A 27,810-nucleotide genomic window follows, 5' to 3' on the forward strand; every position below is an offset into this window, starting at 1 on the left:
GCAAATATTGTAGCGACACCGGCAGCAGATCAGTTTCTGTGTAATTTATTTATATTTTTCTCCTCCGTCTGTCTCCCCGTCTTCCCTCCTCATTGAACTAAATTAAGGAAGAGAGAAGGAAGGCTCGTTAAAATATAAAAGCCCTGCATTAAAAATGTACGCCGCCCTCTCTCTCTCCCTCTCTGCTGCCATTTTACATTTGGGAATCCAGGCAGTGATGAAAGGCAGAGAACGGAAAGAAAAACAAGAGGCAAGTGATAAATAAGGGGGCAAACAGACGTGTGGACAGATAGACTGACGCTCAGTTTGAAACACACACACTCAATCACACACACACACACACACACATACACACACACGCACAGACGCCTGATGACAAACTGGTCGACATTTTGTGATATTTGCATGGAGTGAAAGAATGTGGTGGGCAAAGACCTCTCTGTCAGCCAGCTGGATTAAAGGACAGACAGAGGGATTTGATTTTCAAAACATCTTTATTTACACTATGGTCATCATACATTACATCAAAAACATCACACAATGAAACCGTACATTATATATTTGCATGTAGAATAGATCTGATTATGTCAGAACAGCACCAATGTTGGATAAGACCATTTGTATTTTTCTTTTCTTTACTTTTTGTCTGTTTTACAATAAAAATAAAGAAGCAACTGCCACTACTTTTGAATTTGACCTGTTATAATCTGGTTAAGAAATCAACATAGTTTTAGTTTTAATTAGTGTTGCACTAAAAATCCTGAAAGTATTTTCCAATTTCTAAAAAGATACTCTATTTTTTATACTTTAACTGTGACATATATTCCTCTGCTTCTAAGGCTGGTTAGAAAATCAAGGAACTGCCTAAGGGCTCTAGAGCCCCATGGGCCCCCAAATTCCCAGGCTCACTGTCTCTCAATAGGTTGTAGTAAAGTGATTAATATGTCAGGGAATTTGCACACATATCAACTTATTCAAGCTTGTTGCCCTGTTTTTTAACTGTGGTTCAAACATGGTGGGAATTACTAAACAAAGTTGTGCAACATTAAATGACTTTAACTGACAAAAACCTGGGGCCAGGCAGTTTTATTCAGCTGATGTTGGGCTTAATGGCGGCTGTTTCCTCCTGCTGGGAAAGCGAACGAGTCGGCTGATTTTACACATCAGTCTGTTTACTGATGTTGGGGAGTACGACTGTATATGTGAAGAAAAAAAAGTTCTGTGTGTCTGTAGAGGAAGCTGAAAGTTTGCCTCATGTGATGTCACTTGAGTCAGCGTCAGTCAGGGCTGCCTGTTAGCCACATTAGCCACGTCACGTAGCTAAATTTGTGGCCAAACAGTTTGCCTTGTGGGTAATGCAGGCACAAGGTTTTGACAGAGAAGAAGAATGTGTGGAATAATAAACAGAATATCTTTTTTTCGACTGTCCAACAATCTTGTAGAAGTAAAAAGATCGATCGTAGTCTTTGAAGAATGTGCCAGAGCCAGAAAGGTAGCGTAGTTTATACAGTACAGGTGGTTGTAAGTCAATTCACAGAAATAATAACTGTTCAATCAACACATTTATTTGATCAATGTGACACACACTTGAGTTATGTTCTCCTAGCAACCGCCACAGCCTCTGTTTCTACTGAATGACATGGGCTAAATGGATACGTCACTTGCTGCTAATTGGTCAAAGCAAAATACCACCCCCAACAGAAAACAGCTAGCACGATGTCAGGCTGAATAATGAATTGAAATGAAATGGCAATTCAGTCTGATTATCACGCTATTAAAGACCCACCACACTGTGTCCCCAGCTTAGTGTGTTGAGAACTTTTACCACAGTATTTCTATAAGCAGCCACCACATGACTGTTTACAGTGTACAGATGTAAATCATGATTCATATCAAGCAGCTGTCCTGCTGATATGTTCAAAGTGAAACAAAGCTCAGGAAGAGGAGGGTGAGAGAGAGAGAGACTCCTCTGAACCGCAGGATGCAATAAGGAAGCTGGCATGACAAACACACACACACACACGCGCACGCACACACACACACACATAAAGCAAGTCCATCTCGTGCCAAAACAGTGAGTCCCTGCTGGAAGCTGCTTGGTGCTCTGGGAATTAGAAATCCCACAATTAAACATATGGGCATTAAGATAATTGTCAGTTGTTGTGCTTTCGTGTGTGTGTGTGTGTGTGTGTGTGTGTGTGTGTGTGTGTGTGTGTGTGTGTGTGTGTGTGTGTGTGTGTGTGTGTGTGTGTGTGTGTGTGTGTGTGTGTGTGTGTGTGTGTGTGTGTGTGGCAGACAGATGGATAAGATTCAGCCAAGCACACACACACAAACACACACACAACACACAGACATGCACCCAACAGTATTCATTGAAAACACACGCTAAAAACAGGGAGACACACAAGTAAAAATTTAAAAAAAAAAAACTGTAAATATACATGTCAGACATGCAGATATGAACTTGGACTGAGACACACACAGATACACACAATCACACACACAACACACACACACACACACAAGCACATGGAGTCTGGATGAGCAGAGCACAGTCTGCCCACCTGAGCTGTACTGAACAGGACAAAATGGAGAAGAAAAAAAAACATCTCAAGGAATGGTGTATAGGGGTGTGTGTGTGTGTGAGAGAGAGAGAGAGAGAGAAAGAGAGAGAGAGAGAGAAAGAGAGCAAGAAGCAGATGGAGATCTTCAGTGGCTTAGAAAGGTAGACGATGCCCTCAACAGGCCAAAGATAAAACTACATCTGGAGGAGAAAGAAAGAAAGAAAGCATCACATCACACAGACTGTTTAACAACATTATATTTTTTTATTTTTATGATCTCAAGTCATCTCCTCTCAGTTTTTTTTCCAGAATATATTTAGTAATACTTGGTTTTTAATCATATAATACTGTGTTGGTTAAAAAGTGTCATAAACTATATCAACATCTGGAATAAAAGTATTAGCAATAAGACATTCACACAACACTTCAAATTTAAAACCAAGATACAGAAATATATAATTAACAATTTAAATACTTTGAGTAATCACAGATCAATGAATTAATTTATGAAATATGCCACCACCAAGGAAAGAACATGAGCCAGGTCAAGTTAATCATATATATACAGTATATAACACAGCATCACATCACAAAATCAATAAATGTATAATATGAGAAGAACATTTTAATATTTTAACAAATTACAAGTAAACAAACATGCTCAAATAATATTCATAAAATATAGTATTTCTCTGTTGTCACTAAAGATTTACTGAAAAAAGCCAAATTGAATGTTTCAATTGAAACTTTATGAAACTGAAACTTTACATGTGGGAGTCATTTGTAAAGATGTCCGTCCTCAGTGAGAACCAGTGGCCACAGACAGGCTGAAGCCAGTGAAATGACAAAACAGCCAAAAAGCTCTCATTGGAAAAAGAAACTAAAAATAAACAAAAACAAACAATAAGTCCAAAAGAGTTCAGAGAAATGAAACCTCAAACCAGCCTGAAGCCGTAAGCTCAGACCTGAAACAGGTTCAGACCACATCTGGACTGAAGTCACTGTTGTGTCTTACGGTGTCAGCTGCAGACAGAATCAGAGCAGCTGTTTGTTCACATGAACGTCTCTCTCACATCTTTGTGCCTCTTCCCTCTGTTTTCCAGGTGGGCTCTCACAGAGAAGACGGCGGCGGCGTGGGCGGTTTGCGCAGCGGACACTCGATGGCGGGTCAGGTGCCGGTGCCTCAGCTGCCCGTTCAGTCAGCCACCTCGCCAGACCTCAGCCAGCCAGACCCCTACCGCGGTGAGTCCCCGACGCGTCCGCACGCACGTCACTTACGCAGCGTTCATGCGCACGTCTCCGCTGTGTGGCAGAATCTTCATCCAGTGAGCAACAACCAGAGAAAGACACAAACACAGAGTCAGTGATGGACAAACTGCACTGGCATCTGTTGTTTTTGTTCATGGGTCTGTGTGTGTTTCCATGAAGACACAGGCATCCCACTGCTATCCCATCATGCACTTGTGCACAAACACAAAATATACAGTTCTAACCCAAATGAATACTGTTGCACCATTGTTGTTAATAATAATACAATTAAAGATGGAGTTATTATAGATGAAGAAGAAGGAACGAAGGAGGATAAAAGGGGACATAGAAAAGAAAAAGAGGATGAATAGGACAGAAAAGAGTAAAACAGGACAGAGGACAACACTGAGATCACAGAGGAGAAAGTGTTCAAGGTTAAGGAAAGAGGAAGAGGAAGCACAAATGGAGAGGAAAATGAACAGGAGAAAAAAGGAAAAGTTAAATTCCCAGGGATGGAAGAAAAGTAAGAGGAAGAAGTCACCAAATTAAAAAACTAAGAAAATGAAAACTAGAGAAGATAAAGATAATGAAAGTGATTAGGAAAGATGTACTGTAAAGATGGAGGGAAGAAGGAGAAAATGATCTCAAGAATGCTTAATAGGAAGAGAATAAAAATTAGAAAAAGAAAAAGAAGAGCAGATGGAAAAAATATGAGAACAAAAAGTATAAAAAAAAGGGAAGAGAAAGAAAATTTCGAATAATAAAAATAATAAGAAGTCAAAAAGAAAAGGGTGTGTTGGAAAGGCAGAAATGAAGAAGGTGAGGAAGAAAAAGACAATGTAAAAGAAAGAAATAAAGTAAGTAAGTTACAGATGAGACAAAATGAAGAAGATAGAGAAAGAGGGAAGGGAAAAAGAAGAGAAATAAAATGGTAGTAAGGGAAACAAAAATATATATTTAAAAAAAAAACAACAAACAAAACAGGTGAAGCTGAGGAAACTATCCCAGAATGAGGATCAGAAAGTGAAGATAGGTGAAGAGTCAGATCTCAGCTGGCGAGCCTGGACTTGGGCGCCCGAGCGGCAGAAAAACAGAATAAATATACAGTATGTGTGAGATGGATATGGAGGAGCAAAAGTGTATATGAGTGCGCTGTGGAGCAAATTAGCCCTGAGCTCGTTTTTAAAGGCTGAAAATGAGTCTGCTGGCAGCAAAGTTGAGCCAGCAGCGACCACAGCCAAGTGTGTAATGAGGTGAGAGAGAAAGAAAGAAACACACACACACACACACACACACACACACTCAGCCAGGAGAAGTTGTTCCTTACTCCTGCATCCGTCCATAACTCACACTCTCACACTCATGCTTTTCAGGGTGTGTGGGGGCTGTAAATAAAGGATATTAAAATGTTTTTGGCAGCACAGGCTAATGCACTGGCAGAGCCGCGGCTTCGAAGCTCTCTCCATTTTAAAACAATTATGAACAGTAAACATTTGTATCGTTTTGATAGTATAATATGTTTAGATTTATATTACATTTTACATTTACATCATTCGCTCTCTCTCGCTCAAACAGACTTTATCTCGCTCTTAGTTAATGATCGGAATTTGATTCAGTTTTTAACAGATAGTTTATCATAACAATATACAGCATTTACAGAGACCAGGGCTAAAGATGAAGAACACTGAAATACTAAAGAGTGCAAAAAAAAAAGAACATAATGATAATAATGACAGCAACAACATTAATATTAGAAAGAATAATAATAATTAGCTAAACAAGCTAAACAATTAGATTAGATCTGATTGAGAAAATGTTTGAGAGCCTTAAATGGTTTGCTCCTACATTTCCTATGTGCAATGCATTGTGGGACAGTAGTTGATTGAGAGCCAATTCAGTCTGCATACTGACGTCTTTGGATTTAATTCTTTTGATTGCTTTTCCAGTGTGATATTTCTGACTGAAAACATGCTTCCAGTTGTATGTAGTCAGGCACTGGGACACAGTTATGGAGAAAACCAGGAAGTTCAGAACCTGCGGGAGGAAAGTGAGACACGTCTTGAGCAGAACTAAAGCTGCATTAACGCAAACTGAGGCGTATCCCCGTATACAGTGTTCAGTCTCCTCCGGTGTCACTTTGCGTCTGCCTGCTTCCACTCAGACATTCAGAGGCACAAAGTGACTTTTCACAGTTTCAGGTCTATTTAAATGCAGCTATTTATGCACAAACACACAGCGATTGTATGGAAGGAGACACACACACACACACACACACACAAATACACACAAACCAAACACAGGCCGTCACTCAAAGCTGCACACAAAATGCCTCCAGTCAGGCAAACGGAGATCCAAAATGGCCGACAGATGTGAGTGTGTGTGTGTGCGTGAGTGCACGTGTGTGTGTGTGTGTGTGTGTTTTGTGTTGACTGAGATGTTGGCAGCGCCCCAATGTCGGATCCATACAGACGTCAAATAAAGACTGCACTGTTCAGGGGGGAGAGGCAGACACAGGCTTTACGTTTGCACCACAACTCTCCCGCGCCGCCATCTTGGAGGTCGACTTGAGAATCAGCTGTGTTGACTTTGTCGGCAGAATAGGAAACTACATATTCTTTCTCTCTTTGGAGCGTTCACATGTTATTTCGGGATCAGTGGTTTGTTTGGTTTTTATTTCTAACAAGTGGAAGCGGATAGAACAAGTGAAGAGCTGAATCAGCTGTTTGGGTGTTATTAATGGATTTTATTCAGATGTAACTGACAGCGATGTTGCAGACACCAGTTTGCTGACATGTCAGCGTCAGTGGGAGATTCACAGTATCTGTTACTTTGAGTTTCAGCTACTTTTTCCCAAACAGCTGCTCATATTCACTGTTTGGAAGTGAGACTAGGACACGAACGCAGCATAATGTCCACATGTCATTTGACCAATTAAATAAGGCAGATTTTCTTCCTTTATTTCTGCACCTGCTCCTTTTAAATCAAGCCAGGAGTTTCAATGCATCACGTTTCACTGTCACATCACTTTGTACGTTTATTCTTGGGAGTGGAGCCTCAGTTTTTCTCAGAGCTGCAACTCATTTATGGTTTCCCTCCGCTACCATGCGGTAAAGGTTTGGTTAAGGCTGTTTGGTCAAGGTAAGGGAAACACTGTGGTAGTTGTTCGGGATGTGATCTGTAGTCAGAGTCAAACTCTTTGTTCCTCCATCTGTTCGCCACCAGTTTCTCCATAAAATGTTTCATTCTTACAACATCATGCAACTTAAAAAACCTAAAAATAACTTGTTTTGAAGTGCTTCAACAAATGGCCGTCGCTGTCAGCGAATTTTTGTGAATTCTTTCCTTAAGTTGGAACATTTAACACACACAGCATGATCACGCTACATGTGCCTTTACCACTGAGAAAGATCAGTCAGGGCAGAGAATCTCAAGCCAAATTCAGTCTTTTAAATGACGATATTTGCCTTAAAGGGCTTTAAAATCTGTACAGCATGTGACACACCCCCGACCTTATGGCTAATGGTTAAGAGCTTAGGTCTAACGCTGGTAAAGTAGTAGGTCATACGACGTGCGGCTCGACCGTGTTGGAAGGTAAAAGTGTTTGCAGTTGTTTTGATTGTGCATACTTAAAGCCTGAGTGAACGCCGGCCATAGAGAGGGGAAGATACGATGGGGTTTGAATAGAGGGATAACAACGCACATTCTCTCATTCATAGTGTTGCACCGTTGTGAAGTGACAGAATGAAGAGAGAGGTTCAGACCATTGCTCCTCTCTCACCTCTGCACAGTGGGTCGGGGGGGTGTACTGATGCTTTAGACGCTCACTTTGGATGTGAAGTGAAAATCTTGAAAACTGAAAACTTTAATGAAGAAAAAGGGAAGAAAATAACAGTTAATGACTATTTAAAAAATAAATTAAATTAATTAAGTAAAATTTCACATGTCTTAGTGTTAGTTTCAAGTTATATGATTCCTAGGCTGCAACTGGCACATGAAGGGATGAAGGGAAGCTACATAAAAACATTTGTAAAAACCACTCACTTGCTTTCACATCTCTCTCACCGTCTTCATTCGGCCTGTGCAGCTGGCTCAGGTGTCATCACATGACCCACGTGATGATAACAAATGGTCAATTATTGTACTTATTTGCATACACCTTTTAACCCCCCCCCCCCCCCCCCCTCCTCCTCCTGCAGCTCTGTCCGGAGGCCTTCAGGGCCAGAGCACCTCCTCCGTCAGCTCAGAGATCAAGTCTGAGGACGAGGGGGACGAGAACCTCCTGGACTCAAAGAACCTGGACCCCAAGAAGGAGGACGCCGACAGCAAGGAGCTCAAATCTATTGAGAGGTCAAGATCTAGGTAACCCCGCCAACCTCCCAGTTGTTCGCTTCCATCAAACCCCTCAGCTGGGCTGGGACGCATCTTCCCAAAGCACCTCCGGGCTCAGAGACCTTCCTTATTCTACGTGTCATTGATTAATAAAAGCTCTCCAGGAGATAGTTCCAGATGTTTTATTTCTTCACAAGGAGTCACAGGGTAGAAATGAACACGTGGCCATCCAGCACCTTCATGGAATAAAATAGAACATTTAGTCATTTTCTGGAGAAAGATTAACATTAAAATAAGCTGCACGACATTACAATTTTTGTTTACACATTGTTACTTTGATTTAATTAGATTATATAAATCCTGGATAGCAAATACAAAAACATGTTCAGTTGAGTTCAGTCACTGATGTACCAGACAATAAAGTAAAATAAGCAGTAATTTGTCATTTTTGGAGAGAAAGGACACGAGGAAGGACTTTAGCTCGTGAGTGTTTTGGGAACCAGCCTTTGGACTTTGATGAAGTGACCAAGTGTGATGAGAAGCAGCTAAAAAAATCAGTTAATACAGAGACTTCTTGTACGTGAAATGTCCATATCCACCAGGCGTCTCTCTTTTTTTTTGAACATGGCTGCTGTTGATTTGTCTAAATCAAAGGCAGCGCTGTTGAGACAGAGGAAGAGAGGTTCCTGGTGGACATGAGGCTCCTGGTTGATCCCGTCAGTCTCTCCACGGTCTTGAGCCTGGGTTTAACTGTTTCTCACACAAGAGAGTAGAGCCAACAATCAGTATTCTCAAAGAGGTGCTGCCTCACATTCAGGACTGGGAAACAAACACCGACGGAAACACGATTGATGATTATTCCTGCTGAGAAAATGACAAGTCTGCAAAAAAATGTTCCTTAATGTGTCTCAAAGGCTTTGATCTCACATTTTATAAACGCTCACAGTCGGTCAGCTTTCAGTTTGAAATAATGAAAACAAAGTGTTGGTTTCCCGTCCTGTGTGCAGCTGAGCAGCCTTCATCCCTCCAACGATAAACATGAAACAAACAGTTTATCAGGTTTAACTTTCACCTGGAGGAAGACTGAAATCAGACACATTTGGATCCCAAACCCAGAGATTGTTCATGATGGTGGCGGTCATGATGATGATGATGATGATGATGATGATGATGATGATGATGATTAAAATGGTTTTGATGAAAAGAAGAAGCATACAATAGATGAAAACTGTTGCCCCTGCTGTGGTACAGGGTTCGGGAATGTATCATGTGATCCAGCAGACGTCATGGTTGACTGTGTGTTTTCTCGTCTTATTGCAACGCTTCCTATTCTTGCATTTTCTCTCTTATATTGCCAGCTACAGTCAAAGGGGAACTCTATTGCATATGTGCAAACAGCTGTATAAAAGCCTCTGTGTCTCCAGAGGGAGCTGTGTGGAATCTGATAAATGTCCTCAAGTGACGCCACCTGAGACGGCGTCAGTTGAAGACAGTTTGTAAAAGGAGTTTACCAGACCTCTGCAGCCTACGCATCTCTAGCACAGACATAGTCATAGGTTCAGTAGAGAAATCTTTTAAACATAAGTAAAAATTCTTAGATGGCGTCACACAACCATATTCACCATAGAGAAGGATTTAGCTACAACTAGCTCAACTAGCTTAGTTTATGTTGTAGCAGTAGCTTAATGGTTTTTGATTGTTTTTGACTACTGCGATATCTAATAATAATAACAACAATAATAATAATAATAATACTCTCATTCTTTACAAAAACTAATGGACAGTGAAAAGGCAACCAGGTGAACTAACAAACAAAAGATCTACAAGGCCAGACATCTGCCATCACTAAATTCTCATGTTTCATATATCAAATAAAAATAACTGTTATCATGAACACTGGTAGACCTCCACACCCCTACAGCAAAGCCATAGAAAATCCTGCTTAGTGTGATAATATGAGTAAATCTAAATGAGTCTCTGCTGTGACTCTATGTTAAGGATAAAAGAAATATTGTATTACCACATTCAGACAACTTCTGTTATGATGCCATATTATTTTAAATATTGTATATAAAGTCCAACAGCTCCAGTGATATAGACATGAGAAAATTGTGTCCCAATTTACAACTCACTGTAGAATAAGCCGTATGTAATGAATAATGAGTGAAGGAGGTGTTGGGTCTGAGCACCCAGCATGAACTGACCGGGCTGCAGACCCCTCAGCTTTGTAACTGTGTAGTGCTGTGACCAGAGAAACAGTACAACATGTCAATTAAAACACATGTACACTGTGATTGGCTGTGTTGACCCACAAAACCAGCCGGAAAGACAGTTTAAGCAGGTAGAAAGCTGACGTCTCTGCTGCTAAGACAATAATGTAATAGGATTTAGCTATGCTCCTGAAAATAGTCTCAACTCTGATAAAAGTAAAGCTAAAATCATAAATGAAGGGAAACAGGGTCCAGTTAATACATTTAAATGAATGTGTATATCTCTTAAACTTTAGTGACTGTACTAAACTCTGATTCATTCCTTTCTTCTACACAGAGTAAAGTCACTAAACTCCCTTTGAAACGAGAGACCATTCTATTCTTTGTGAAACGCTGCCTGTGACCTGTGAAATATCATGTTAGCATGACACATGGCACATTGGCCCCTTTTATATTATAACCCAGTTATTTTCTCATGATAAATCATGTCTTAAAAGTCACTAAGTTGTACAATGATACAGCTCTTCCTGCAGGTTTGTGTTAATATCAGACTCCACACAGAAATATAAACTGAGCGTCAAATCCCTTCCCTCCTTATCCTCATCCCCCGTGTTCTCTCCTCTTTCTCCTCCTCGTCCTCGTCATTGGTCATCGTAGCAACAACGACGATGAGGACCTGTCTCCGGAGCAGAAGATGGAGAGAGAGAGGGAACGGAGGATGGCCAACAACGCGCGGGAGCGCCTGCGCGTCCGCGACATCAACGAGGCGTTCAAGGAGCTGGGCAGGATGGTCCAGCTGCACCTGAAGAGCGACAAACCTCAGACCAAGTTACTGATCCTGCACCAGGCCGTGGCCGTCATCCTCAGTCTGGAGCAGCAAGTGCGAGGTCAGTTTCAAATGAAGACACAAGACTGACTGTCTGTTACGTTGAATCAAGTTTCAGTCAGATGCCATCGCAAATGCGGTGACACACCCTCATCCAGACCAGTATTCTGGCTGCTATCAGAGTTGAAAAGTCTGTCTGAGCCACCAAACGCTTTGTCTTTACAAACTCATTCTGAACAGCTAAGCTTTGTTGAAACTCTCAGAACTTTATTTTAAATTCTAGTAGAGGTTCTTCAACATATCTGGAATGTTTCCATCTCATGGAGGGATGCAGCTATTACAAACATGGAGTCCTGATTTTGAATATTTCACTGATGGAAACATCACATAGATTTAATGACGAGCCAGAGAAGTGATACATGTTCCTTTATTCAAACTTTAAAGCTGCTTAAGGAAAATGTAAGGTGAAAGTCAGGGGGAAAGTCAGAGGTTAAGGCTAAGACTGCAGCACATGTAGTGCTCCAGCGTCTCCAGGAGAGGGCAGCAGCAGCACCTGTTGGTTGTGTTGGACCAGGCTGAAGTTTTTAGGCTTTTTGGCTTGAGTCTCACTGCTGAGTTAGAGATCCAGGTGGAAGAACAGCTCTCTGAAAAGAAAGAGAAAAAGACACAATTTTGACATGATAATAACAGGTCTCCTTCTCTTTCTCCTCCCAGAGCGAAACCTGAACCCCAAGGCGGCCTGTCTGAAGCGCCGTGAGGAGGAGAAGGTGACTGTGACGTCGGACGGGACTCCCCTCTCGCTGGCCGCCGCGCACCATGCCGCCGCCGCCATGGGCGATGGGTCAAACCCCATGGGACAAATGTAAAACGCAGCAACATCTCCTCCCCCCCTGAATGGTCAGAAGATTTCACTTATAAACTAATCTGCTGTTGTACCTTTAAGTCAAACCAAAGAATCCTGATTTAGAAACCAGTTCAGAAACTTTAATCATTTTATAAACCCCATCACTTGCCATCAGATTGGAAACCACAGGCAAACAAAACAAGCCTCCCATGAAAATAAGTTGATGTGACTAGTGTATAGATATAATTTTCATATTTGTACATTTCAATATACATTTCAATTCCATTTAATAAATTGGAAAAAGGGAATTCCTGTCATCTCAAATGATGGATAGGCCATAAATTGTCCATTAGTTGTCTGAGATCCATTGATGTGTTGTCTGTGTATGATTTAACCATTTCATTCCTGCAGAATAGAACTGCAGGAAGGTACTATTTGAAATTTAATTCAGTTTTTTTAAGTGATCAATTTTATTGGGACAGGTGCACTAAGCTGGTCAGGAAAATAGTGGTTGGGAAAAACAACACGTCCTGTTTGGTGTCCAACTTTTCAAAATAAAAGAGAAAAATATGAGAGAACTGCTCCCAGCAAAAAGGTCCCTAAATAAAAGTTAACCATAAAGCAGATATGTTCATGTTTAAGTATTGCATCATAAAACTGAGAGCTCAGATTTGATTTCATTCATTTTATATAAATATATATGTAATTTATCTATCATACAGGTAATAAATAAATCAGTTTTAAATAGATCTGCCTCACAAAGGTAGTTAAAACGTACACAGACAACATATAGAGAAATGCGATTATTTGAACTAATTTGTAGTTCAGTTCCTGACAGTTAAAATCTGGCAGAGCTGATGAAACTGTGGCTGTCTAAAAATACGAGAGTTAGTTTCTGTCTGGTCTGGGTACATTTTAACAACAGATTGGCAGTAAGTGTGATTTTAATGTCTGTAATGTGTGACTGTGTTTGTCGCTGCTTTTTACTGGAAATGTGTCATTTGTGTTCTTGGCTCTACAACTGTGCTTTCTCTCAACAGTCAGTCAGCGTGTTTGTGTTTGCATGTGACTCGAGTTAAATGTGTAATAGAGCTTGTTTTCTATGTTCTGTAGCCTTGAGGTATCAGAAGGTCCTTGATTAGGATCAGGCCTGAGACAAAACCGCAAATGGTTTCTTATCTGGGAAAGCTTCACAGTGAAAGACTCATTCTCAACATATTATTGACCTTACAAGGAAGCGGACCAAAAATGACCAAAATCTGTGCCCCAAGGAAGCTTTGTCATTCTGCGCTTAGCATTAACTTAGCATCTCCTTAAGGAGTTGTGCAGTGTTTTAGTAGAGGAGGACATGAATGCATTCTTGATTATGATTTTCCAAATCATACATCAGTGTTGACTTCCCACTGATTTCATTTCTACGAAAACAAACATTTAGGTCACAGATAAGGGAAGAAATGCTCCTCTGTGGTGCATTCAGCAAACTCCATCACAAGCATCCAAAATCTATGTATCTGTTGCTGAAAAAATCTACAGATACAATATGTGACACAAATTTGGCCGTAATCTGTAAGTTTCCACAACATAGTTCAATGGATGTTTTGAAGCAGTGATATTTATTTTATCATATGACTTTGGTCATTCTGTTTCTGCTCAGCAACAAACCATTGTTGTGGATCGTTCAACTGATTTTGGAGGGTCCTTGAATGCACCAACAAGGACAGTTTTCAAGACGATGTTTCTATCACTAGTCGGAGCAAAAATTATTTTAGGAGCTACTGACTGGAATATCATTATGGAAATCCCCGGTCATGAATCCTAATTATTTGGTTGTTCATGACCTTTCCTCTGGTATCACCATCAGTTCAAAATGTCCACTTGTACAACAGAAACACTAAATATTCCAATATGTAGCTTTATTATATTGAGCATATTCATGCTCCCCAGAAGTTTTTTTCGCTAATGACGGGACAAACTTGATACTTTTAGCCCTATTGTTGTTGTAGGTTGTAATAAAAACCGCAACCACTAGGGGCCACTAGTAAGGCTTTAGAGTTCAGATAAACAAATCTTTTTCCATGAGCTTGTTTGTCTGTGCAATGTACTAATTTCCTTTTCCTCCATTTCTTTATTGTGCTCTTTCTGCCTCCAGGTCTAAGGTGCCAGAGTTCATCAAGATGATGAGTGACCACTTCCTCTGACGGCGTTTCCATGACAACCCAGCAATCTATCAAACCTGTTGTTGCTTCAGCCTGACCAATCAGATCAGCCTCTTTCTCTCCTCTCATCTGTCGTCTCTGATCCTCTTCTTCGCCTTTGTCTCCTTCTCCCGTCGAGAACTCAAACTGCAGAGTCACATTAGTCGCTTTCATCACTTTGCATCTCCAGCTGAAGTGAACTGGATGCTACTTTGTGGAGACGTTAAAACGGCCGCTGTAACATGGCTGCTACAAAGTGGCAGTTAATGGGAGCTTTTCACACGAAGTGACAGCAATGGACAAAAGTCTTTGGAATCACATCATCCAAGAAATTCTTCTTGTACTACTTGTTTTATCAGCATTCCCAGTTTTAAAGAACAAAAGGGTTCTATATATATATAAATATATATAGTATATATATATGAGAAAAGGAAAAAATGATGAAAACTTGTTTAAAAAAAGTGCAACTGGATGCGGGCAGTGAGGAGGCTAGGGGGTTGGAGAGTGTTTTTCAGAATGGAACAAAACATATCACAAAGTGTTTAAGAGATTTTTTTTCTTTTTTAAAGCAACATTGCGCAGCTGTTGTTGAATGCAGCCTTGGCGCATCTCTGACTGAATGGCAATCTAACGCCACACTGTGGATGAAGCTGTGCCTGATCTCCTCTTGGATGCAAACCAGTCAGATAGATACACACGGAGAAACAAAGCAAACAAAACAGGACAAAGAAAAAGAACAGGAAATTTCCAGGAAGTATCACAGACGCAGGCTGCACAATCACACATCCCCTTACAATCCACACATCTTCAAGTATAAATTAAACTGAGGAAGAGATTAGGACGCAAAATCTGTTGTGACCCAACTGCTTTTCAGAGTTGAGTGATCTGAACAAAAGTTAAGCTAACAAATGCTTTTTGACTATCATAGATGCCTAGAAATAAGCAGGAAACAGGGGCAACACATTCTTCCCCTTCTAATGCATTCCCTCCTAAACATTTAGATTGTAAGTGTAAAACAAATATGAATATTTCTGTTTATGTATTTTCATTGGACTTTCATGCTAATAGCAACGTTGACTTTCTTCAGACTGCAAAATGGTAAGAATGGATAGGTTTTTAGTGTGAACACAAATACAGAAACTTCAACTGGCTCGTGTGTATCTACTGGGAGGAAGAGAGTACTAAGAGGATCAATCATTGAATCAATTAATCAGTCAATCAATGAGTGACTCCAGGGGGTTTGGGGTGTTCAAATTATTGAAGGCAGAGGAATTACCGGCAAAAGTCATGCAGTAATGCAAAAGTGTACTTCTAAATGCGGCAGAAAGGCAAGGCTTTTCTTGACATCTTCATCTGAGATTGTTGTTGAAGGTTTGTAGGGCAGATGCAAAAATAAAGACAAAAAGACAGCTCTAGCAAACATCACAAATCAAGGTTCTTTGTCGGATATTCCACAGCATTTGCATAGCAGCTAGAGTTTGAGACTAGTGTTCAAACCTTTCCTGAAATTGAAGGATTACAAATCAAGGAAAAGACTGATAGATGGATGGGCGAATGAGAGGGAAGAGGGCTGGACTGAGCACTGACGTGAATTCTATTCCATGTTTAGCACATTCCCTGAATCACAATCGCTCTACTTGAATCCAGTGCTCCCGGGGTCCTGAAGGCCTGAACTACAGGATGTGGGGGAGTCATGGAGGGGGAAAGCAGGATTGAGGCAGGCCATCATCCTGAGGAGTTAGAGCTCGAGGGAGAGAAAGACAAACTGAGAAGCCAGAGGTGTTGACACTGCAGGGGAAGCAAGGGAACAATCATTGGGGTGAGGGGTGTATGATTTTCTACTGGGGGCCAAGCAGCAGTAGTCAAAGCATTCCTGTATTGGATTCACTAGATTCCCTCATTTCCTGGTTTAGTGCCTGTCCAATCATAACCCTAAACCTCTAACCCTAACTTCAGTCTTCTCCCCAGCCCCAAGTACCAACCTTGGGGGGGGACTTTCTGATTGACACTTTGTGTTTGGCAAAATAACGGACGAGTCCATATCATTGATGAGGTGTCTGTTGCTGCAAGCATTTGCAAAGTCTCATTGAACTTCTTCAAGTTCCATTGCAGTCCTTGATATGTTTCACTTGATGGTGTTGCAGTGATGATTGAATAGGAACTGGAATAGTCTTTATTTTTCTGGTGCAAACAACAATTGGTGTTCCTGTATGTCAGCAGACTCTGGCTCATATATGACAGCCAGATTAGGCAAAGTTTTAAAGTTTCAGATTTTGGATAATTTGGCCAATATCAGCTACAACTAGCAGCCCTCAGAACAAAGTAGGCCGCTGTTGGGCCCAGTCATTTTGCTCATCTTGGTTTGGTCAAGACGCAGGAAAATTCAGAACGTTCATAACAAATATGCCGTTTTAAATCAACTGAAACCAGATCAATGGTCTACGTCTGAGAGAGGTCCAATCCAGAATCCTAACCAGCAATATCCTGTCAGAATTAAGTGTGAAGACGTAACCAAGTTTTTTGGGGAGTTCTATGATCGTCATGATTTCTGAGTGATAAAGGTTTGGGAAAGTCAGGATCAGGACAAGGTGGGAGACAAAAGTCATGACTGCAAGCAGGTGGAACCAGAGAGGTCAGGAGGAAAACTTTAAGGCAACAACATCCTTTGTTTTCTGGTGTCAGTCTGAAAGTCCTCTTTCACCCTCACCCCAAGTTAAACCCTTTTCAGTCCAGGCCTATGTTTAATCCCAAGTCCCAGTACTGTCTTCTCTGCTGACCCTAGCCTTATTAGCCCTGAACGAGAGTCCTAGCCCCTCTCCCAAGCCTCTTGCCCCACCTAAGCGGTCCCACAGATGCAATTTGAACATTCACACTTCTACCAATGTGCCTTTTTAGAGTTCATATCATTCGAGTTACCAGAGGAGGACATTTACCTGGTCTTTTAATAGGATGCAAGCTTAGGGAAACCTGTTCTTAGTCGTTAGGTTCTATGCAGTCAGGTTTTTTACCAGACCTGGGAATTTAAAAAAAGCTAAAAAGGAAAAAAAAGTATTTTTTGGATAAAAAACAAAACTGTATTTAATGTACTGTACGCTTATATGTAAGTAGACAGCGTGTTCTGGCTTTAAGCCAATGGGACAGACGCTTGATTTAGCAAGACGAGCCCCCGTCCCAGTCCTCCCCGTCCTCCCAAGTCCTCCATAACCCCCAAACCTCACTTTCCTGTTCCAAGCCCCATCCCTGTTTCCATGGTGAACAACGCGTCTCTTCTTGTATTATAGCTTATCAGCTTTTTATCAATATTTGATCGGCTTGACCGTAAGCCAATGTAGTCTTCAGTACAAAGTGTGTGGTTGTATGTTGTAAAACAGATTTTCTTTCTTTTCTCTCTCTCTCTCTCTCTCTCTCTCTCTCTCTCTCTCTCTCGCTCCGTTTTTTAAGAAGAATCTTTTCTCTTATTACTTTTTCTTTGTCTGTTCTGGTTTACATGTCTATTACAGAAAATGTAAAAAAACAAAACAAAAACAAAAACAAAAAAAACAATACAATTCTCTGTCCGACAGCATTGTTCTCTGTCGGTGGTCATTTTGACGCGGTTAAAATCCTACCCAATCAAAAGGAAGGCACGGAAACTGGAAAAGAATCTATTTGAATAAATCAATCTATATATAAATGTACAAAAAATATATACGATATATAAGGAGGGTGCCGTTTTCTGTTATTTTTTTATTTTCTGTTGCAAAGTGTTTGCTTGGGGAGGAATTATTTTCTCAAAGACTGAACTGGCAGAAGTTGGCGAGGCCCCTCAGTGTTTTAAATTTTCAACTGACTTTGTTGTGTTCTCTGTTGTTGCCATGACAACACCCTCTGACTAGTACGGCACCCTGCGCAGGACAAAATGGGACTGGAGTACCATCAGCTCCATTCACTGCTATATATCCAAGGCAACAACACACAGACGTTTGTAAATTGTATGCAACAAAATGGCAAACTTTACCATTATTTTGAAATTGTGTATGTAAAAGTTATATTTTTACATGTAGACTGTTGTTATTTTGTGTTTTAGAAATATGTTGTATCGGTTTTTTTGTTAAAAGATGAAAAAAGTAAAATTCAGTGTGTGTTGAAAAAAAATGTGTCACATTGAAAATGTAGTGAGGTCAAAAGTTCCAAAATCTTTTTTTTTTCTTTATTATTTTTCTTTTTTTTTTTACATTTGTTTATATCTGTGGGGAACATTTTGAGGGTTGAAGGGAGGAATCATAAATCATAAAAGATATATGATATTTGTTTAATTCTCATGCCTCATGACATTACCATTTTTAATTGTATTTTTTGCAGAGAAATGTGTAAATAGTCATAAAACATTTTCTGTGGGGTTTCTGTGGGGTGAGGGCTTGCCAGTGAGAGCGATGATCATGATGATGAACTTGTTTTGAGGTTTAGTGAGGTTGTATTCGTCCGGTTACAGTAGCCAGGTGCCAACTTTAAGTTTCGGTCAGTGGTGCTCAGTACTGTATGTTGTTTTGGTTGCCAACCATCTGAGGTGTAAGTCAAATTATGGTCTTTGCTTGCACCGAGAATCACTCCTGTCAGAGCCGGCACAAGCCATTTTTGGGGAAGTGTAAAGGATTTCTTATGAGTTAATACAATCATTTAGAGAAAACGAAAACAACTTTTAAACCTAAAAGAAGTATTCTGTAAAATGTTTTTCTTACTTAACATTCAAACTATATATTATTAAAAAACACATGATACCAGAACTCTAAAATACACAAACTAATGTTTAATTGCTTAAATTAAGACAACAACTGAATGAGGTACCCAAAGATCACTCACATGTTCACTTCAATTTGTCACCCCCCCCCCCCCCAGTGGCTTGAGCTGGCTCTGACTCCTGTGCATTTATTTCCTTCAAAATGGCTTGTAAATGTTGATTAAATGAAAGACCCTCAGCAACTGATTCAAGATTAATATATGAAAATTTTGTAAAGGATTAGAGCGTTGCTAATATAAAAAAGCAGGTCGTCAGCAAACAATCTTATCAGCTATTTCCCCAAAAAGATATCAGATCATGTGCAAGGCAGTTTCAGTCGTTTCTTTTCAGTGTTTGCCATTAAAATTGAGCTTTTTATCAAAAGGAAAAGCTGCTTTGAATTGGACCTAGGTTAAACACTTGGATTGAATCTGTCAGTGTAAGTGCTAAATGTATTTTTTAAGTAATGTTATTTTTACGATGCTTCATTTCATATTTTCTCTTTGTTGTATAATCAAGTCATCTCCCGAATTACAGTATCTTCATTTTTATGTTACCCCTGATGTTTCTATTAGCCAAAATGTTAACTTTTTTTTCCTTTTCCCTCCTTGTTGTACATACACACCTCATTTCTCTTTTTCAGTGACTGTGCCATGAGCTTTGTAATCTGTTACTCTGTACCAGTTTTACTGCAATAATGAGTTGAATTCAAAACGGCCACTCCTGTCCTTTGTTTTCCGAGGAAGCATTTTTCACTTTTCTCATCATAGTTAACCCCGTTTAAATGAACAAATACATTTGAGTACACACCAGAGATGAGCACTACCAGACATCAGTAGCACAACAAATGTGAAATTTAGTACATTTATATAAAGTTAAATTTTTATTTTTTCACACAAAACAATTTGAAAAAGAACATTTTATAAAAATTATCAGTATAAAACTACTCTAACTTCTGAGAAAGAAAATGACAAAATGAACAATCAAAGGGGCCTGTTTTCATGTCTTTAACCTCTATACATCAAAAGGTTTAATTCATACATATATCAACTGCCAGAAGAAGAAATCATTTTAAACTCTTGCTACTATTTTTAAAGTTTTCTTCATGAGTATTTATACTATGACATTAATATTTTCCAGTTTCATATTCATACATGTATACAGTATCGGTCTTAAGTTTTTGAAAACGCTAAAGTAATTTACTGTAGTTTGTAGGCCTATGCTCACTGAACCACACTAGTATTTAAGTTTGTGTTAATGACAAAGGCATACAAACTGAGCTAAGTTCAGTTAATAAAGTTTTAAGTTTACAGGTGATTTGAAATTGGGAAAGGGCATGTGACCTGAAACAAACAAAGGAGGCATTTTATCATTTTTGAGACCGTATCTTTGAGGGTCCAAAATAACTCTGTTCATAAAACAGTATTTTAAGGTCAAATGTATTAAATAATGTGCTCTCAGTGTTGGTCAACACTAGCAGTAATTTTAATTTTACATTTCAGTCATTTCTGGATAATTGGTTTATTGGTTATTCCTAACATACATTCTCACCAGTCAGATCAGAAGATATGTATCAGTTTTATCTCTGTGCACCCTGCTCAAAGACAGGTCCAGCATGTGTTTAGCCTAGCTTAGCACAAATGGAAACTACTAGTCTTACTCTTACACTACTATAACCGTTCAACGCCAACTATTGCTAAAGCCACTGTGTCTCCACATTTTTTTTCTACACATGTTCAATAAACATGATACAACATGTCCATCTGACAGTTTCCCAGTTGATGCTGATGTTTCAGGAACACAACACTTCCATTGTATTTGAGTGGTGGCAGATACATCCAAAACAAATAAAACACAAACATTTGCATGGCTAAATACCACTAACTCTATGTCGCGATTTGGGTGAGCTAATTGTTTAAAAAGGAGTATGAATGATTACTGTACAAGATTTGAATTTATTACATGTAACTTGGTCCAGACGAGTTTTAGTCTGGGTTCTCAAGAACAATAAGACTTAATTTTGCCTTGATTTAATCAATTTTCTGTTCCAGTCTAATCCTTTGGACTCAAAACTTCTGAACTAGTTCCCTCAAATTAATAATTTGTGTCATGGAATTACCAAATAATGTACTATTTCCTCAAAGTAATGGCATTCAGCTATCACCTTCAAATGGATGGTCTGTGTCCTCCCAGCATCCTCAGTGTGGACCCCTTGGTTTAAACAGTTTCTGTTTGGTGTTTGACTGAAATATGAAAATACTTTGGGTTTTTGATGTCAGACAGAACATCCTTGACAACACTTGATGTATTACTGCCCTCCACCAATCAGAACCAGACTGACAGTGGAAGAGGTTGCTCAGAGTAGTAAAGATTCACGCAACAAGTCATCCAACCTGAACAACCGTACAGGTTGTTGTTTCCTACCCTATGTTACAACCCATAGGAGCATCTTCTAAAATTGTGCCTCTATGGCGGCAGGCATACAGGACTGTGGTCGTCATGGTAACTATAACAAATGTAGAGTTAGGGTTGTGGGAAAGACGTGGTTAAAAGTATAAAATGATGACTCTGTGAGATCGGTTTCAAACTGGTTTCAAATTGGTTTCAAGCGGTCTAGTCTGTGAAAGTCCTATGTTCTACCTATCCATCCATCCCGACCTCCTCACGTCCACCTTTGTTCCAGTCATAATAACTATGGCAGCTTGAGTTGTAATAAGTTGCTTGCACAGATGACCTATGGGCTTGTTTCTTTACCAGACCGTCTTTTTCACAATGATCAAAGAAATGTGTCGATTTAAAGGTTGGAAGGTTGGAACTTCTGTAAGTCAAGTTAATATAACAACCTACAATACCTAGCTGTGTCCACCTCATCTTTGCCTGTCACTACAGGTTGACATGTCTACATTCTTACATAATCCAATTAAGCTCTGATTGGTCAATTATATCTCCAACTGGCTAAAACAGTCATCAGCCATCAATGAAAACAGCAGATCATTAAACAGGCCAGAGATGATGTTGTGAACTAGGATATGACTTTGTAATTGAAATGCTTAAAAAAAAAAAAAAAAAAAAGTAGTTTCCAACAACAACATGAACAAGCACAACTTGACTCATCTCCCCCTTCCGTCAGTCAGTCATACCGTTTGTCATTTTCAAAGACAAGCTTCATTTTTCAGTATTAACCTCATTATGTGAAGGTGAAAATACAATAACTGTGGCCTTTTTCTTTCTTCTTGTTCTTTGTGATGCTCAGTGAAGATAAGGAAAATTAAAAAAAAAAAAAAAAAGATAAAGCACCCTGCTCTCAGTGCCTGGGCTTTTTGTTTAGGCTTCCTTTGTCTAGTGCTCTTTTGCAGTGGAATAAACTGAAGCAACTCAACTCAATCATATATGATTTTTTTTTCTTTTGCAGAGGCAATCTTTTCCTACCGACGACACTGAAAAGAACAAGTGAAGAAAAAATAAGTCAGATTACTGTCTGAAAACAGAGTAACTACAATAACATACTTTGTAAATGTTTGGAAATATTCAAAAGTGACTGATAAAAAGATGAAATTTGTTACTTTGTTTTACTCTATTACAAGACGTTTTATTTGAACCACGTGTTATTGAAGACATGCCTGTGGGGTTTCCTGTGTGATGGGTCGTGGTTAGAGAACGTCCCATCCCAGCCGGCAACAGATGACAATACAAATATCGGAAAACAATTTAAAACATAACAAAAACACAGCAGTTACACATTTTTCCCAATGTGTGGCTGAGTGCCTCCAGTCTTTACATCTGTGTATTTTTCAATGCAAGTGTTCTTTTCTACATTTCCATTTTACAAATTATTTCTGATTAATGTTGTATTCCTTTGTTTTTATGTATATTTTAAGTATGTTGTCTTTATGGTTGCTGTTATTGTTGATGTTGTTATTATTACACTCTGGTTTTATTCCAGACCAGCTGCGATGTTGGGGAGCAGGTCCTTTTTGATTTCTGTGCTGAGGGTTTATTCTTCCTCATACCAGCCCAACAGCTGGCTGTTCTTTGCCTGTTGGTTCTCATCTTGTAGTGATGCAATGACGTTCATGTTCATTCTGTAGCAATAAATGTGCCATTTTTATAATGCAGCGCTGTGAACTCCTCTTTCTTTTTACTCTTCACAGAGTGGAGGGGAAATGACATGCAGTGAACAAGCTGTGCTGGGCTCTCTGAACTGAGCTCTCTGAAAGTGATAGTTCGGGTTGTTTGACACGGGCTTGTGTGAGGTGCTTATCTATAGTCAGTGTATTACCTGCAGTAGATTCAGATCAGTGTGTGGAGAAGCAGCAGCAGCACCGGTGCAGAAGCTGAGCGATATGCTGCTGTGGATGGGGTCAGCAAAAATGGCTTTTTAACTACTTTTTTTTAAAGTGCCTACAGAAACAAGCTAGCTCAGTAGCATGGTTTATTTGGAATATTTTCACCACTTCAGCTTGCCATCAAACAGCCCTTTCCTTTGCAACTACATTTTTTCAAATGTCGAACTACCGTATTCCCACACACAAGTGCACCTACGCTTAGCTCAGGCTGTAACAGCTGATCTGTGGAGTAAATACAGTGTGCACCGTAGTTGCATAGTAATGTGGTAATTCAACAATATAATACAGTACCTCACACTCCCCCACGTCAAATAACCCAAGATATCACTTTAAGCATCTTGATCAAGTATAAGTATAATCCCACACTGTAATATATTCCATTACATGACTCCAATAAAGGGAGGACAGGAGGAAAACCAACCCATGGCATCATGTTATTTTACAGTAGCTGACTACTGACCTCTACTTTCTTATATTCTTATGTTTGCGATGTGTCACTGGAAGCCAGTCAGTCCAACCAGGGGTGAGGCAGAATCCAGTGCATTACAGTGGGGATTTTACACATCACCCTCTGATCTAAAAAGGAAGCAAAAACCACCAAAATCAGGAATTATTTCAAACAAAGCAAAAAGGTTCCCTCACTTTACATCTTTTTTTCGAATGCGCTACTGTATAAATCTATCACTTCACCTGTTCGTCACACTCACATACATCACAGTGGTGGAGAATTGAAGATGAAGTTGTCATGGTCCTGTCCAACGCTCCTGGTTTTTTCCCCTCCCCTCGTGTTTTGTGTGTTGCCTCTCGTCTTTGTTTCCTCGTGTTGTGTCGTCTGTCTCTGGGCGTGGCCGTCCTCTCTGCTCCTCACCTGCTGCTACTCTTCCTCCTGATTGCACGGCCAGCACACCTGCTCCTCATCATCTCGTCAGCTCTGCAGTAAACCCCGGCTCTCCAGTCACTCGTTGCCAGATCATCAGTCTACCTGTGTGGTATTTTAATTCCTCTTAGTGTTTTTAACCTTAGTTCTTGCTTCCTTGTGTTTTTGGTGTTTCTCAGTTCCTTTTTTCAATAAATCCACCTCAACTTGATCACCTCAGTGTGTGCTCTGCTTTATTTGTAAAGCAATTTTCATTCAAACACCTTAGTAAAAAAAAGAGCTTTACACAATAAAAACAATAACTCCCTCCCTCATAGGTCTTTACTTTGCTCCTAAAAATCTCAATGCAGTCTGCTGCCCTCAGGTCTTCAGGAAGGCTGTCCCAGAGACGTGGACCATAGTAATAAGATGTGGGTTTTTGTTCTGACTTTATTAACAAAAGGGGGTTCTGAGGGTTCTGGGTGGTTCATTGGATAAAAGGAAATCTGGAAAATAGTTAGGACCAAGACCATTTAGAGCTGTAGAAACCAATAAAAGGATCAAATCAAAATCACTTCTGAAGCAGACAGGCAGCCAGTGCAGAGACTTTAAGAATTGCTTGTGGTCTTAGTCAACGCATGTGCAGCTGAGTTTTGAAGTAATTGTATTTCAGATATATTCTTTTTAGGGAGACTAGAAAAAGAGCAATACAACAGTCAATCCTGCAGGTCAGAAAAGCATGCACTAGTGTGTCTGTGTTGGCTTCAGAGATCTGAGTCAAAGATAACTATAATCTAAAACGATTATCTAAAAATAGAGTTAAAAAGGGCATCCATTAGCACTGGGTCATCAGGAGACACAGCATGTAAAGCTGTGTGTCATCAGCATAGCTACGGAAATTGATGCCTTTTTAACTGTTGCCATTATATTGTTTACATAGTATATATAATTTCTTTACTTTTGTAAGACCAATTTCATAATTGGGAATGTATTTGGGTTGCATTTGTTATTTGTGCATTGTTTCATTTAGCATAAGCAATAGTACAATTATTTTGAAGGCTTAAAGTTACACATGAAATCCTGTTGAGCTGCTCTTGCATAAGTAAGAGTCATTGACAACATCGGCAAGCAAGCAGGGAGCACGGACTTTGTGTATGAGCCACTGAAAGTTTATGCTGGTGACAACTGACTTTAATGACAGCTGAACAGTTACAAGCAAGACACAAAGACTTATTCCTTTGTTTTGTAGCATGCAGTCGATGAGGTACTTTGTATTGTTTGTCTTTATTTTACTTAGGTAAAATGGCATTCTACATGCTGTGCATGCTAATGTCTGTGGTAAGCTCATATGGTTATAGTGTGAGTTCAGTTTTCATGGTAGAGTTGGTGAGAAGTCTCCAAATATATCAGTAGCAAGAAAACCACTTCTTTCTTCCTGTAGCTCGAGGGAATAACACGGTGCCTCATGATGACGTTTCCCACTGGCTGCTTGTGAAGGATAAAAAGTGTCAGACCTAAAATTCAACCTTCAGGAACACCACGATTCATTCCTCCATGCTTACAAAAAACTCCCAATCAATAACATAAGATTTGGACGGATTAAAAACAGTCAATCACACTGTGAAGGCAGTCTAAAACAAGTGGTCTACCAAAGGCTGTACTTACTGTAAGTCAAGTAGTACAAGTACACAAGGGTTTTTCATATCCATACTGGAAATTATCATTGGACCAACATGGTGTCATTATTGTACACTGGTTGTTGATTGGTTAGGGAGGACGTTCTCCATTAGAGAATTGTGTGTTCTGGCCGATAACAGATTATGATGAGCATGAAAAAAATTAAGTACATTCAATTGAAGTACAAAGATCCTTCCAGAAGGAGGCCCAGGCCAGCTGTTTCCCCCTGCCTTCAGTGTTTATGCTAAGCGAGGCTATATCTCTACACAAGATAACAATTTGTGAGTACAAAGTTTAAAAATAGCCTCTGTCAGACCGTCAGGACTCGTCATGTTCTTCCCGGGTCCGTGCAGGTTTTCTGCGACTGCTCCAGTTTCCAGTGAAATGAAAACTCAAATTTTCCCAAAGTCTGTGAGTGTGTCTTAATGTGTCATCCCTGTGGGGAAAGGCTGCATGCCTTATGTGACCGGAAACAGGATAAGCACATAATAAAGATGACAAGTGATTTCAGTTTCAGCCTAGGCCTTTAGATCTCTGTTTAGATGGAAAATCTGCATTTTCCACACTCATCTTTTTCATATTCAGTCTCCTTTATTTTGCAATATCAGCAAACCACAAACTCTCAGATCCTGACTTTGTAGAGCTTTTTCTTTGGCTCTGGTGATTTCTGTTTAATTCAGAGAGTAAATGAAGACACTGCTTGACACTAATCCCATGGCTGTATGTTTCCAGCCTGCTGCAGCAAGTCTGGGCAGGTTACACATCACATCATGCATTTAGAGGAAATGGTTGTTCTGTAGAAGGAATTGCCTCCTGAGCTCCGCAGTAAACTGACGCTTGGTTTTGACTCATCGAGGTGGTTTCATCTGTTTCTGCCTACAAGCGATAGAGAGTGACGTCATTTCACCTCATGCTGAAGGGAAAGTGGTTTAGATATGAGTCAAGACAAGTTTTTTTTTTTCAACGTACAGAAGATAATCAAGCCCACATCACAAAACACTTCTGTCCAAAACCTGAACATGTCATTTCTTCTCAAGAGTTCAAGAGGTATTACTCCCAGTGTAAATTTCTATTTGAAAGTTTCGTATTCTCAGGGTTCCTCACAACCTGTCACCATAGTTACTGACGCCATCTCCCAGAGAGCAGAGTGAAACTTCTGCCCCAACATAGACCTGGCTCCTCGGTCCAAGTCTGGCCCATATACTGCCGCATCCAGGCAGCTTCTGCTTGTTATCCTCCGGAGTTGGGTGACAGCCGGAGGATCTTCTGTTTGGGCGCCAGAATTAGTCCAGATGTGGAAGAAGTATCTGACCATCACACTGTATATGGGTCAGAGCCAGGCCATGGAGCCAGGGCTCATACTGGACCAGAAGAAACACAAGCAAGTGGCCAAAGTATTTATAGCTGTAGTTATATTTTCTCCTTAAGTTTATATTTCACTGACTTGTTGCTTCGACTTTTATACAAGAACTAGATATTTTCTCACAAAGTTGTTCAGCTCTTGCACAGACAACTCGACCTCAACTGAACCTCAAAACTCATAAATGTTGTCTATGTGAAAATGAACAGGACTTTAATTTCTAGAACCCTGGATGACTGCAATATATGGAATATATTGGATACATTTCTGTTTATTGTCCATACAGAAACCAAAGTGTGAAAACAAGAAGTTGCAGGTGTGCTGTACTCTAATCAGAATTTCAAATAGATGGATGATGAATTTTTTCCACAAAAGATAAGCTGATACTGAGATTTGGTAATCTTTATCTACTATTTTCTCCCTCTTGCATCTGAAAAGAGAATGAGTAATCTGTTTTGTCTCTACCAGGCTTTCATACAGATGCAACAGTATTTAGATGATACATGCACCAACCTGAGCAATCTCTTTTCACTTACATTGCAACATTAGAATGATTGTCAGTGGCTATAGATCAGAGATATTTGAGATTGTTGCTTTTC

The 27,810-nt window shown here is 39.8% G+C and overlaps 1 protein-coding gene across 2 annotated transcripts in view; it reads left to right on the top strand.

Moving 5' to 3' along the window:
- LOC130187047 (transcription factor 4-like) overlaps positions 1–22,002 on the top strand; it is a 235,365-nt gene extending 213,363 nt beyond the window's left edge. The window contains exons 17-21 of one of the 2 annotated variants that reach the window (XM_056404478.1): positions 3,668–3,806; positions 8,009–8,159; positions 11,009–11,238; positions 11,892–12,039; positions 14,171–22,002. In XM_056404478.1, coding sequence (XP_056260453.1) covers positions 3,668–3,806; positions 8,009–8,159; positions 11,009–11,238; positions 11,892–12,039; positions 14,171–14,219 — 717 coding nt within the window. In that variant the 3' untranslated portion in view covers positions 14,220–22,002. Of the gene's footprint in view, positions 1–3,667; positions 3,807–8,008; positions 8,172–11,008; positions 11,239–11,891; positions 12,040–14,170 lie in introns of both variants that reach the window. The other variant, XM_056404479.1, reaches the window with a different exon arrangement.
- Positions 22,003–27,810: the final 5,808 nt, after the last annotated feature.

The sequence above is a fragment of the Seriola aureovittata genome, chromosome 18 (assembly GCF_021018895.1).
Source record: "Seriola aureovittata isolate HTS-2021-v1 ecotype China chromosome 18, ASM2101889v1, whole genome shotgun sequence".
Lineage (NCBI taxonomy): Eukaryota > Metazoa > Chordata > Actinopteri > Carangiformes > Carangidae > Seriola > Seriola aureovittata.